Here is a 14,972-nt window from a genome sequence, read left to right as displayed (position 1 = left end):
TCTTAGGAGGGTCATCTTCACTCATCACGGGTTAATATAAAGTAGGAAGAGGAGTGCCGATGGTGTAAAACAAAAAATGAAGAGCGTCATTTGAGCTGCACTGGCTTCTGGGCACTTGGTTTGATGACGTTCCCAGGGCATTTGCAGAAATGGATGTACAGTCAGGCAGTAGAACGTTTCCCCATCATATTTCCCTTTGCTGTAATTTCTGTCACTTCGTCTCTCTATGCTGCTTTTAGTCCCTCATTTGGGCTGTGTAGTCCATTTCAATAATGATAAATAATAAATCATCAACCCATTTCTACAAGGCATTAGTCTCCCTCCTTCCTTGTGATGGGGGACCAGTTGAGCATTTGTGCTCCTGTCACAAGGGGCAAGGGTCACAGTGTTGTCCCAGAGGAAGTGGCTATAGGCAGGCCCGTCTGCTGGTGCCTTGGTCCAGCTTGAGTGTCCTGGGGAGAATATATACCTATTCTTTTCATTAGCAGACCAAACACAGATACATATTGGAACACAGTCTCTTCTACTTCGAACTACTGCTATTCTTGGTTTCCTTTAAAATTCAACCTATTCACATTCATTTATTCTACTAATGTTACTGAGTCTAACTGTAGCCATAACTTGTGCTGTGCTTCAGAACATGAAAGTGAAAAGCCACAGTCCAAACCCTTTAAGGACCTACAAGTTTAGTGGGGCGACAGATGCTTTCTCAGGAAATAATAAGAGAGAGAACTGTTTGAAAGGAGATAATTCTAGAAGGATCACCAGTTCTGCTCAGAGTAGCAGAGAAGGCATCTCAGAGAATACCACAGATGAAATGTGCCTGAAGGATGTGAAAGACTTGGCAGAAGAAGAGAGAAGAGTTGGGGGCTGTGACTGGAGCCACTAGTGGTTTAGAAATGCTTCCCTACAAAGCTTGCCAGCTGGGTGTGGTGAAAAATCATGGAGAGATATGCAGAGGCCAAATGCTTAATGATTTGTTTAGATTAGCCAGCTTGAGATTTTAACCCATAGGGGATAAAAATGTTTTGAGCAAAACAGCAACAGGACTTCTACAGATGATTATCTAGGCAGCAGGATGAGGACAGACTGGAGGATGGTAAGACTAGAAACAGGGAGAGTGAAATGGCAGCCATGGCAAAAACCAAGGTCAGGGCTTCCCTGGTGGCGCAGTGGTTGAGAATCTGCCTGCCAATGCAGGGGACACGGTTTCGAGCCCTGGTCTGGGAAGATCCCACATGCCGCGGAGCAACTGGGCCCATGAGCCACAACTACTGAGCCTGCGCGTCTGGAGCCTGTGCTTCGCAACAAGAGAGGCCGCAGGAGTGAGAGGCCCGCGCACCGTGATGAAGAGTGGCCCCTGCTCACCGCAACTAGAGAAAGCCTCACACAGAAACGAAGACCCAACACAGCCAAAAAAAAAAAACAAAAAAAAAAACAAAACAAAAACCCAAGGTCAGAGGTGCTAAGGTCTTGTACTATAGCCATGCAGAGGGAAATGGCACATGGAGAAAGATTTTAAAGGCAGAATGAACATGGGTTGGTGATTATTTGACTATGAAAGGCAACAGAGTGAAAAGAATAGAGATAACCCCAAGTTTGTTAGCTTGAACACTGGAGAATGACTTCACTATAAAAACTGAAGTCACTAATTTATAAAATAAACCTACGAACTGATATATTGAAAATATAACACAAATGTAGCATGCAAAAAGGAACTGCTCTTACAAGTTTGGTACCAAGCATTTTCTGAAGCCAGGTATGCCATGCGAGGCCGTAATTCTTCACCATAGTAAAAAGACGTTTTGGGGGAGGGATGTTAATGCAAAGTGTGTGTTAAATAAGTAGATTAATTCTTCAATGGCATGTCAATTGACTTTTTGTTTTTCCTTATTATTAAACTTAATTTTTAAATCAAATTACTTTTTTTCCAGTTTTTATTTCACAGCAAGAACATAGTTTAACAACAAATGCTACTGTATCTTTCAAGATGGGAATTTTCACTGTGCTCTATTTTTTTAATTTCCAAGAGCTCTTTCTCATTCTCAGAAAATCGCTATCATCTGTTTCTTTTCCATGGATGCAATATTATCACATATCTCCATCAGAATACAAATGGTAGTTTATAGAATTCTGTGATCTGAATTATCTTGTTTCCTTGGAGTTTATTTTTATCTGTTATGTTCCTTCTCTCTCTTAGATTTTGTGGCTTCTTGCAGTTCTCTAGCCATCTTTGCCCTCCATTTATATTTGCAATGAGACATCATGATTAAGTGTGCATGCCTAAGTTGGCTTGCGAACTAGGGAAGGGACCTCAGTAAAGGGCCTGAGGCAACTACAGGTGGCTCAGGATGGGGGAGCTAAACGCTCTTTACATAGTCTTTCACCTGATCTTTTGAGCACCACCGCATGCTACAGCCTTCCTACGTATCTGGTGCCCTATACTCTGAGCTAGCTGCAAAACTGCTAGCTTCTCACTGGCTCCAAACTAAGAAGGTACTCAGATTTCAGCTTTCCCCACTTCACTAAATGAACTTCCACTCATTTGTCTTCCAAAATTTGTTGACATATTGTGTGCTGTAACCTTTTCTCTATTCTTAGTGTCCATGTAGGTTTATACATTTCATGGACCCTTTGTGGGGTAGCAGAGATACACCTGTGGGTTCAATCTGCCATGTAGAGCCAGAAATCTTGAGCTGATTCTAGATGATTCGTTTACCAAGAAGACCAGACCTGATGCCCTTGATTTAAAAATCATTCTCATATGGGCATGCTTTGATTCCATTTCTGACTCTGTACTATTAACTTGGAACCAGTGAGCTTTTCTGGCATTTCTTTATAGGGAACCAGTTTAAACTCGTGGTGGAATACCGGAAAGACAATTGGGCTGGGGCAAGAACTTGATTTAGTCCCTCTGCTTCAGTTTTCCTTTTGGGATAGATGTTATTGTTCGTTTCTACTGTGCAGGAATGTTAGGAAGACAGAACAAGATATTATGGGTGAAGTACGCTTTGAGATCTTAGGAAGAATGATCAATCAATGAATTTAAGGTATTTCTTTCTGCCAGAAGAGAGCAAGCCTCAAATCTTTGAAAGATGACATTAAGATTTCTTATTCCTGCTGCTTTAATGATGGATGGACATGAATTATTAAATGTTCTTTGCACAACATGTTTCTGCATCATAATTTCAGAGTCGTTAAGAAAGAGAGACATTCACTTTTTAGTGTTCAACTTGTTAAACAGTTCAACTAAATCCTTAATAAAGCATCTGGAGCCTAAATATTTTAGCGACGTGTAAAACAGAGCTAAGTTCTAAAATATTTAGATGAACTGGAGCTATTCTTAGATGATTACTAATTTCCTTTAAAACGATAGGACAGATACATGAATGGATTCACATACAGTGTAGGCTACCCTGGAAATGGAGTCCAGTGAGAGGGGTTTTCTTCCTGAATTTCAGAGCAACAACTCTGAATGTGGTACTTGTGCCTCAATACCCTCAACTGTAAAATGGAGATAATGTCTATTCCAAATGATGTCTTTTTTAAAAAAATACTAATTCCCTGAGAAGAGAAAATGAGACAACAAATGTGGTATTTACTGTAAAAAAAAAAGCATTATAAACATGCAAAAAAAATCCTATGTGTAGATTTGGGACTAAATATCAAACTGTGTATTCACATCCATATGCATACATAAACAGAGACACATAAGCACCTACACCACTATCTACTGAAGAAATACAATGTTTTTTTCTAAGTATTGCTTGCCAATTGTCTAGGTTCAATATTAAAACAGAATAAAAGAGAGTTGCTCTGCATAATATTTTGGTTTACATGACACATTTCCTCCTTGATGGCATCAATAATAACCATTATTGTTAAAATCAACATTAAAGGCTGTATGTGTGTGTGTGTGTGTGTGTGTGTATTTGGATTTCAGATGTATTTTACTTTGTGTCATTTGAAAAATACTGGTCAGGACTCACTAGATTCATTCAACGACCCACAGTTTGAAAAACAACTGATCTAGGGCATGTTATTTTACCTTTGGAATTTATTTCCTTATCTATAAAATGCGGATGACAATCTCATGAGGTTATTAATATGGTCAAATAAGACACTCTATGTAGAGTACATATACGGTGCTGAGCACAAAGTTTGCACTCAATGAATGGTAACTGTTATTAATACTGGTTTTAAGAACAAAGAAAATGAATAGGTCTGAGTCTGGGCATAGCCAGCATCTAGGCAGCCCAGGTAAGTACTGCTTAAGAGCCTTCTGCGAGCAGGAGGCTGTGATAGTCTGAGTACAGGGTCCACTGCACATGGGAATCCTAGGAGGATTCTGGGCTAGAGTTGTGCTGTTCTTCCAGCCAGCTACACCCTCTTGTCTTCTTTCCCATTCATTTTAGTTGAAGATGTACATAAAATCTGATCCGTAAGGTAAGAGACTGGGCAGACGCTGCAGTCTCATAGCGACCCTCTAGAGTCTCAGAGGACACGGCAGTGGGGAGAGAGCCGAGGACACGGCAGTGGGGAGAGAGCCGAGGACACAGCTCCTTGCTAGGGTGGCTTCGTGGTGCTGGAAGGAGGGGGGTATCAGGAAGGGCTTTAAGTGAGGATGCAAGGTCTTAAGTGAGCCTTTCCTGGTGAGATGTGGAAGGACACCAAGAGAGGGAGTCTAATTACGGAACTGGAAAGGATCTTAGAAATCAACTGCTGGTACAAGTGTCTCATTCGATAACTGATGAAATGAAAGTACAGAGAGGGTGAGTGACTTGCCCAAGGTCACACAGCTAACTGGAGGCCAAATCACACCTAAGGCACCACTTTTTGTTTCTGGCTAGTGGTGTTTCTAGTATACCATCTTACCTCATGTAGCTCCAGTGATGCTCTGATAGTTACACTTTTTTAAAAAAAATTCTGAACCACTGAATTTCATTTCTGAAATATTTTGACTTATGGAACGCTGACTCTGAATTTTCAGAGCCAATTCTTATGTCAGCCAAAGGACATTTTCAGCTGTTCCCTGCTATCTTAATCTCCGAATGATGGACCTTCCCCTGCCTCCTCACCCCACATGCTTTAGGATGGATGCTGTTCCAAACTGAAAAAGGGCTGACCTGCCAGTTATGTGTCTTGCCATCAGCTGCCACCTCCCTGCTGAGATCCATGCTCAGGGTGTCAATATGTGGTAAAATGCAGGTCTGCTCAACAGTCCTTTCCCTAGCCCACTTTTGGAATGCTTACCAAAAGCGAGACAGCATTGGGAAGAATCAATCAAACTGGAGATGGTGCTATCAGTGCGTAACTCCGGACATCTGAGACAATCTCCCACAATGGATGGATTTTGTCTGCTTGGCTGCGCCACTTCATTTCAGGAGGACAAGTTTCTTCTGAGTGGATGGCGTGGTGTCATGCCCAGGCTGAATGCTCCCAGTGGCAATATATCTGTGGTCTAAATGGATGATCTGTCTCACAGGCAGTCTGTGCATCTGCAGATCCTCAACACTCCCTTGTCAAAGGCACCAGACACACAGCACAGGAAAACCCTGGGAGTCTGGCCCCGAGTGAGCTTTCTGAGATTGGTGAGTGCTTTTAATTGAGGAGGAATGTTATCGCAAAAAAAAATCCAGTGGCTTGTGGATTGACTGGTTGCCATCTGGGACAGTTGATGATGAAGGCAAGTGCTTATCACAAAGATCTTTGCTCTTCAGAACAGCTGTTCCTCTCCTGAAGCCATCACCGAGCTGGTGGGCTGGAAGGCTCAGAAACAAGGCGGGTATGTGACTGTAGGGACCTGGCACATTATGAGCTATGGAGCAGTATCACCATCTGCAAATGCTTCATTTTGTATGGAAGTAATTCACCGTGGCTGAAATATTTCCTGAAGGACGAACGACAGTGGGATCTAAAATCTTAACTAGTTGGCCGATTCTGTTGTCTGCCACAATGGAAGAGGTTCACAAATCAAAGCAATAATCTTTCCAGGGCTAATGTGAATCTTATGGGCACCAAGGGAGTTCATTCTTGTTGCTAGTTCCAGCCAGCATATTTATCCAAAGGGGAGCTACTTTGCCAGTTCAGGCTTTGACGCAAGTCAAAAAAGCAGATGTGGCTACTCACTCTTGTCCTTTCTTATATACGCTGGAATGCTTTTTGTGGAGGTGTTTATTTCTGGATGCACCGGTATATTTTGCAGTCACATGAAAACCTGGGGATTGCTGCTTTGCAAATGTAAAGGAACATTTGGAACAGAAATGGGATGTTCATGCCAACCCTCCCTTTTTCTCTCAGTTGCTTTGACCCAGAGGTTCAAACTCAGGTTCCCTGGAAAAGCCCCGAATACACACACACACACTCTCTCTCCTGTTCATATTCAGCTTGCGACTGGAGCAAGCCTAGTGGCATTTCAAACCTTTGAATATAGATACGCTGAATGCTCCCTCAATGGCTCCCTAACTAATAAACACAGAACTTAAAAAAGAAAAGACCGGATGTCATTTCTGGCCTAATTTTAAGAGACTGTGTTTTTAGGAATGAGGACTCGCCAGGGATGTTCCTATTGAGTTCCTCAAAGAAGAGAAAGCGGGTCACTCCAGAAACTGCTACACACAGGTCTCTGAATGAACTCTTTGGAAGTTTTTTCCGTAATTAGTGTCTAGTCTGTGTCCCTGGAGAGATCCTGGTGACCGCAGTGATAGCAGTGAACGACTTTTTGCTGAAAATGACTTTTCCTTTTCTTTTTGGCTGGGCTGCAGTTTCAGCTGTGCTTTAACAATTACTTTTGTCTCATGAGTGCATTTTGAAGAGTGTGAGCATATATATATATATTTTTTTCCCAAAAAGGCTGACTTGTCTCTAGGGTCTCTGAAAAGGGATCATAGTTTAGTCGCCATATCAGCTAGGAAGGTGTCCTCTGGTGAAGCCCATCAAGACATTCATGAACGAATTCTTTTGCATTCATGGGACTCTTCCTGCCTCAGTTTTTACTGAAGAGAGCTATGGGTAGCAAAGAAGTATGAGATGGCTTCTCCCATCTCCCCACAACCCTGTGCCCGCCACCCCACTGCTGGGTAGAGCGGATGTGAAGGGTACCTGTTCTATGACTCTGGACCCCATCACCTAGTTAATGACAATAATAAGGGAAGAGAGGGAGAGGAAGGTGGGGAAATTGGAAAGGAGCTTGTCTGTGGACAGAGAATTGTCACGCTGAATCCCATTCCTCTAGAAGAAGGAGTGGGGAAGGGCTATCTCCCAGACCCAAGCCCAGTGAGGGCTTCCTGCAAGGGAAACCCCTCTCCCTCCATCATCAAGGCGATTCTGAACTACGCCTCCTGCAGGTGGGACTCAGAGAGAGCAGACTCAGGCCTTAGAAAAGCTAAAGCAGGCTGTGGACTCAGGTCTCCTGCCTGCCTGGAGTCTGAAGGAAGGAGGCCGATGGCCTGCGTGGGGTCAGAGGCTGGAAACGGCTGCTGGACCGGAGACGGGTGTCAGGGCAGGTGATGTGTGAGGGTCCCAGGGGTGGCCACGTGGGGAGCGAGCAGGACTGGGTTGAACTTGGGCCCTATCTAAAAAGACCTCCCGGAGCGGTGAGGGCACCTCGGCAGATAGCGTGAAGGCTGCAGGAGGCCTCGTGAGTAAGCAGGGGAGGCCCATCTGTCCTGAGCCATGGGGATTACAAGGGGATTACAAGAGAGAAGGGCTCTGCAGACAAAAAAAAAAAAATCCTTTTGTCGGAGTTTGGAACCTAAAGGGACTCTTGGAACTGTCCGTTACCTAAGAGTGAGCAGAAAATTCCTGCTGGACTTGTCATCCCCAGGCAGGGGGCTGTTACACCCACTCCAGACCGTTCAGCCAGAGCAGCAAAAAGCAAAATGCATTTTACACACATCACAAATCATGTTGGCTCAACACATTAAATACACGATACTCCCCGAAAGGTTCAGAGTGGATAGGAAGTTTCCCAGAGGAAACCTACACCACATTTCAATTCAACTGGCCGAGTTTGAGCCCATTAGCCTACATAACAATTCATGGGTACTGCTTCCTTCTGTGACGTCTGAAGACCGGGTCTCCTGGCCAAACACATTATGCCATGTGCTCCTCAGAACGTATTGGGGCAGATCTGGAAGGCCTTGACTCTGCCCATCTCCTCCCTTTCTAGCTTCTAGCTCCCTCCACCCTCCACCCCATGGGCTGACTGCTGGTTCCTTCCAGTCTGAGGTGGAAGGAGCGGCTAGGGGGTAACAATCTAGACGCAGCACTAGAGGACTTGTGTGGTGACTCAATAAAGGAAACGGATGGTGGGGTCAGTGACTTTCCTTGGAAAACAAAGGGAAGGTTTCAGACCCTCTTGAGAAGGTGTGGAGTGGCGTGGGATGCTTTAGGCAAGGAGTGATAGAGTCTTCTCCTTTTGTGTCTTCCTCTAGCTCCTGTCTGGAGTTTCCAAACACGCCGGGCTGTTTGTTCAGCTGTGTTTTCCTTTGGTCCTAAGAAACTTCTTTCCCTGCTGAAGCCAATCCAACCAGCTGCAGCCTGGGCTTGGGGAGTCAGAAGGCAGAGTATGGTTTTGGTGCAATTGGGTGGGCAGATGAAGTTGGGTGAGTGACATCAGGGCATGCATACAAATGACCCCTTGCACCAACGTGGAGGAGAAACACTGTGCTTTGGGGCTGCCGTGTGAGGTTATAAAAGCTGAAATGTCAGAAACATTAAAGATATGCATACAAGAACGTCTTTCTCCCAAATGTCAGACTGCCTACCAGTTTGCATTTCCTTTCCTTTGTAAACGTTTTTCTTTTCTTGGGAGCTGAAGATGAGCCTTTAATGCCAGATTTTTCCATCTTTACTCTAAGGGCAATCTGTTCTATGCTATTTCCCCTTGAGTGCTGAAATGACTTTTATGTGCGTTTGATCGACTATACAGCAAGACTGCTTGCCAGGAAAGGAAGAACGGAGGTAGGGATGAGAATGCAAGCTGAAACTAAACACATTTTTGGCCTTTCAGAGATTTAGAAAAGTGGAGGAAAAGAGGAAAAAAATGAAATGAGAACTGTGTGCATTTTCTCCCCTTTCTCATCTTCTGAGCATAGCTATGCATGGCGTCGTAGAGCCAGCTAGCTGCTCCTTCGAATTCCAGCTCGACCTGTCACTAGCTTATGACCTCAGGTCAGTTACTTTAATCTCTCAGTGCTGTTGTTTCTGCATCAGGAAAATGAAGTTAAAAATAACATTTAGGGCTTCCCTGGTGGCGCAGTTGTTGAGAGTCTGCCTGCCGATGCAGGGGACACGGGTTCGTGCCCCGGTCCGGGAAGATCCCACGTGCCGCGGAGCAGCTGGGCCCGTGAGCCATGGCCGCTGAGCCTGCGCGTCTGGAGCCTGTGCTCTGCAACGAGTGAGGCCACAACAGTGAGAGGCCCGCGTACCACAAAAAAAACAAAAAACCCAAAAAAACCCACATTTACCTCATAGGGTTGTTGTGAGCTAATACATGTAAACAACATAAAAGGGTGCCTGGTACAGAGTTGGTGTTATGTATTTGTTACCTACTGTTACTTCTTCATTTTCTAGTAATTTCCTGGATCTGCAGAGATGTGAGGTAGGAAAGGATAAGGTAGAAAAACGTCAGGTCCAACCTCCAGTGGGTTATTTGTGATTTGTAGCAATATCGTATCCCAACTACAATTCTTTCACCATCTGCATTTTTTTCTATAGCATTAGAGAAATGGTTACAATAACATTGATAAGAACTTGAATCTTTTCGCTCATTTATTCATGCATCCGTGTTTGTTCATTTATTAATTATTTATTTGAGTTAGGGCACTAGGCAATGTACAAACCTGTACAGGGGAAAGAATTTTCCCCTTAAGTAATCTACAGCCATTTAGTTAGTGGTATAAACCATTAACATCTAATCAGAATGACTGTGCTTGGAATATTCTGTGAAATCCCAATAAATAAAACTAATCAGAAATAAAATATCATATAATATCACTTTTATGTGGAATCTAGAAAAAATGACACAAATGAACTTATTTACAAAACAGAAATAGACTCACAGACATAGAAAACAAACTTATGGTTACAGAAGGAGAAGGGGGGATGGATAAACTGGGAATTTGGGATTAACAGACACACACTACTATATATAAAATAGAAAAACAACGAGGACCTACTGTAAAGCACAGGGAACTATATTCAACACCTTGTAATAATCTATAATGGAAAAGAATCTGAAGAATATATATATGTATATATATATGTATATGTTTATACATATATATAAAACTGAATCACTTTGCTGTACACCTGAGACATTGTAAATCAACTATACTTCATTAAAAATGAAATAAATGGTCTAGAAAAAGCATTTTGTGAGAAAAATTCAGTTTCTGTACTAAGAGACTGATGTCTTTAGCCGTATTGATATATAGTATCAGTCTTCAATCTATAGATGTGGTCTCATGCCTTGTCTCTTCATCTTTACCAAGACCTTCCTTTGAAATTACCTGGCATTTTCCCTTCTGTTGTGAACAGAAGCTCCTGTTGAAGCTTAGATCAAACACTTTTGTCTCAAGTCATTCCGTGAACATCTACTGAATGCCTGCTATAACCTAAACACTCTGAGTCTATTTTAGCCAAAACTGTCTGGGATTATGAATTATATGGATACAGACTTTAATTTCCTATTTCATTTTTGGTTGTGTTTTAACCCATAAGCTATGCCTTTTCATTTGTCATCTGGGCTTTACTAAGATGGATGAAGTACATAGCCACTTTTCAAAATAAAGAATCTAACAGAAAATCAAACAATCATTTCATTGCAAGAAATAGGATCCATTTTTGATTTGGTTCTTTTTATGGGCTCAAAAAAGGTTCATGGGGCTTCCCTGGTGGCGCAGTGGTTGCGAGTCTGCCTGCCGATTCGGGTTCGTGCCCCGGTCTGGGAAGATCCCACATGCCGTGGAGCGGCTGGGCCCGTGAGCCATGGCCGCTGAGCCTGTGCGTCCCGAGCCTGTGCTCCACAACGGGAGAGGCCACAACAGTGAGAGGCCTGCGTACCGCAAAATAATAATAATAATAATAAGGCTCATGCCTTAAATGTTTTGGAACTGCTAGCAAAATTTTATGAGGCCTTCCAATATACTTCACTTAGACCACTAATGGTGATATGCCTGATGGTAACTGAAGATGTCCAATAAATGGAAAAATTATGGGGCAATCTTGTATTCTGAAAAGAGAACTTACTGTCAGATCTGAGTTAGCCACTTATTCCTCTGGGTCACAATTTTCTTATGGCGAAAATCAAAAGTTTATCATGGTAACAATTAAATGACCTTTAAAGTTTTTTTTGTGTGTGGTTTTTTTAAGGTTCTTATATCCCTAAATTACTAGGATTCTAAATCTGTGTTCTCCAATATGGTAGTGACTGGCCACACGTGCTTCTGAGTACTTGAAATGGGGCTAGTCTAAACTGAGATGTGCTCTAAGAATATAATACACACCAGGTTTTGAAGAGTTAGTATAAAAAAAGAATAAAATATTTTGGATATATTGGGTTAAATAAAAATATTATTAAAATGAACTTGACCAACTTATTTTTATTTTAGTGTGGCTATTGAGAATTTAAAATTGCTTTTGTGGCTTGCATTATATTACTACTAGACAGTACCACTCTAGATCTTCAAAACAAATGGATCAAAATCTCTCTTTAAGGACTTTTTAATGTTTAATGGCCAATGTTTCAATACTGAGGTCCTTATGCCTCTAAAAGTCAAGTTAAAACTCATACCTACCAAAAACGAATAAACCCTACATGGGTGGATATTTACCACCAAGTTCCTCTCGAAATTACTCTCTGTCGAGGTTCTGTGAAAGTTCTATGGTTACAATACTGAATGTTCACCCCCATGGTTATTGTCTGAACTATATAAAAAGATTATCAGCAAAGGAGGCAAGAATATACAACGGAGAAAAGACAGTCTCTTCAATAAGTGGTGCTGGGAAAACTGGACAGCTGCATATAAAAGAAGGAAATTAGAACACTCCCTAACAGCATACACAAAAATAAACTCAAAATGGATTAAAGACCTAAATGTAAGGCCAGACACTATCAAACTCTTAAAGGAAAACATAGGCAGAACACTCTATGACATGAATCACAGCAAGATCCTTTCTGACCCACCTCCTAGAGAAATGGAAATAAAAACAAAAATAAACAAATGGGACCTAATGAAACTTAAAAGCTTTTGCACAGCAAAGGAAACCATAAACAAAACGAAAAGACAACCCTCAGAATGGGAAAAAATATTTGCAAATGAAGCAACTGACAAAGGATTAATCTCCAAAATTTACAAGCAGCTCAATATCAAAAAACAAACAACCCAATCCAAAAATGGGCAGAAGACCTAAATAGACATTTCTCCAAAGAAGATACACAGATTGCCAACAAACACATGAAAGAATGCTCAACATCACTAATCATTAGGGAAATGCAAATCAAAACTACAATGAGGTGTCACCTCACACCAGTCATTATGGCCATCATCAAAAAATCTACAAACAATAAATGCTGGAGAGGCTGTGGAGAAAAGGGAACCCTCTTGCACTGTTGGTGGGAATGTAAATTGATACAGCCACTATGGAGAACTGTATGGAGCTTCCTTAAAAAACTACAAATAGGGCTTCCCGGGTGGCGCAGTGGTTGAGAGTCCGCCTGCCGATGCAGGGGACACGGGTTCGTGCCCCGGTCTGGGAAGATCCCACATGCCGCAGAGCGGCTAGGCCCGTGAGCCATGGCCGCTGAGCCTGCACGTCCGGAGCCTGTGCTCCGCAAGGGGAGAGGCCACAACAGTGAGAGGCCCGCCTACCGCAAAAAAAAAAAAAAACAAAAACAAAAAACTACAAATAGAACTACCATACGACCCAGCAATCCCACTACTGGGCATATACCCTGAGGAAACCATAATTCAAAAAGAGTCATGTACCACAATGTGCACTGCAGCTCTATTTACAATAGCCAGGACATGGAAGCAACCTAAGTGTCCATCGACAGATGAATGGATAAAGAAGATGTGGCACATATATACAATGGAATATTACTCAGCCATAAAAAGAAACGAAATTGAGTTATTTGTAGTGAGGTGGATGGACCTAGAGTCTGTCATACAGAATGAAGTAAGTCAGAAAGAGACAAACAAATACCGTATGCTAACACATATATATGGAATCTAAAAAAAAAAAAAAGGTTCTGAAGAACCCAGGGGCAGGACAGGAATAAAGACACAGATGTAGAGAACGGACTTGAGGACATGGGGAGGGGGATAGGTAAGCTGGGACGAAGTGAGAGAGTGGCATGGACATATATACACTACCAAATGTAAAATAGATAGCTAGTGGGAAGCAGCCGCATAGCACAGGGAGATCAGCTGGGTGCTTTGTGACCACCTAGAGGGGTGGGATAAGGAGGGTGGGAGGGAGACACAAGAGGGAGGAGATATGGGGATATATGTATACATATAGCTGATTCATTTTGTTATAAATCAGAAACTATCACACCATTGTAAAGCAATTATACACCAATAAAAATGTTAAAAAAAAAAAAGATGATCAGCAAATACACCAAAATGTTAAGAGTGATTATTTCTGGGTAGTGGAGTACTGAGCGATTTTTGCATTCTTTTTTTATTCTCTTCTTCATTTTTCAGTCTTTCAATGACGAGGACTGTTATGTTTCTTCATCAGAAAAATGCGTCTTTAAATTTCAGCGCGAATGATTTTCTGAACTGCATAAACATCACGAATACGTAAAAAAGAGGCCAACTTAAAAGGGAATATGCCAACATGCTTTCATCTGCTTGCTCCATTTCCAAATTTTCTATAGTGAATAGGTTACTTCCATCAAGGGAAAAAACACACCTCCTTTAAAATCTGAAATATTCATCTACCCTTTTAACCTTAAACCTAAGTTAATTTGCATGCTGATTTTCTTAGAACTCCTTTTATCTCTGCTGTATTAGACGGTAGAGTAAATACTTTAGGTTTGAGCTTCAACCGTATGCTAACATAGCTATTTTAATATTTTTATAACTATCCTCCACCAGAACAGCATTTAGTTTGAGTCTATGCAGGAGATGCGGAAGAAACCCTAAAGATATTTTAATACGTCACTATGTGTAGGGGTTTAGGTTGTACTGCAAGAATGCCCATCTAAAGGGGTTCCACTTGCATCTGAGTCCTGCAGCAACAGGTCAGGGGGAGAACCCTCCTGCATGCTGTCCAGACCAGCTCAGACAGCCACCTGCACACTCGGGAGGGCTCAAGCCTGTGTACACACACACACACACACACACACAAACATGAGTGAGTGGGTTGTGCCCTATCCAGTTGGCAGTGGCTCTTCTCACCTGCCTTCCACTTTCAGAGGCCAGCACCACCACCTGGTCTGGTTTTTGGGTACCATGGGGGGTGTGCAGTGCTGTGGCATCAGCGTGTGTAGGTGGGTGACACACACAGCTAGCACTGTTGTCTGCCCTGCTGGCTCTGGAGTAAGCTGGGCTTCTCAAGGCCCGTCAGATACGACTGTTTAGCCTAGCAACGTTCTATTCACTTAATTTTTCTTTCTTCTTGAGGAAAAGGGCCCTTTTTCCAATTCCCACGAGGCAACAGCCTTTTGGAATATGGCCCTGGCATGTGGCGCAGCAGAACTTACTGTTGGTGGTGAAGATGATTTCTCCCTCCTGCGGGGTGGGATCTGTATCCTGGACCACCTGCAAGGCTCCCACGGTCCGGACAGCAGGGTCCAAAGTGACTGAGCTTTCATTTACGGTTGTGTCGCTTGCGCCGGTGATCTGGTTGGTTGACGGACCTCCCAGAGATCCCTCGAAGTCAGTGGGCAAGTCGTCCATGCAGTCGGCATTGGGCTGACAGGAGCAGAAAAGGACCTATCTTAGTGTATATCATCAAGT

General features: G+C 42.7%; 1 protein-coding gene across 1 annotated transcript in view; it reads right to left on the bottom strand.

The window, feature by feature from the left end:
• RNF150 (ring finger protein 150) overlaps positions 1 to 14,972 on the bottom strand; it is a gene marked incomplete at both ends in the record, with an annotated part of 250,070 nt that overhangs the window by 29,752 nt on the left and 205,346 nt on the right. Inside the window, one exon of the mRNA XM_079707553.1 lies at positions 14,717 to 14,927. Coding sequence (XP_079563679.1) covers positions 14,717 to 14,927 — 211 coding nt within the window. The remainder of the gene's footprint in view (positions 1 to 14,716; positions 14,928 to 14,972) is intronic.

The sequence above is a fragment of the Hyperoodon ampullatus genome, assembly GCF_949752795.1.
Source record: "Hyperoodon ampullatus genome assembly, chromosome: 1".
NCBI classification, from domain to species: Eukaryota; Metazoa; Chordata; class Mammalia; order Artiodactyla; family Ziphiidae; genus Hyperoodon; species Hyperoodon ampullatus.
Note: the sequence above shows the minus strand (reverse complement) of the source record. Positions and strands in the feature narration are given on the sequence as shown.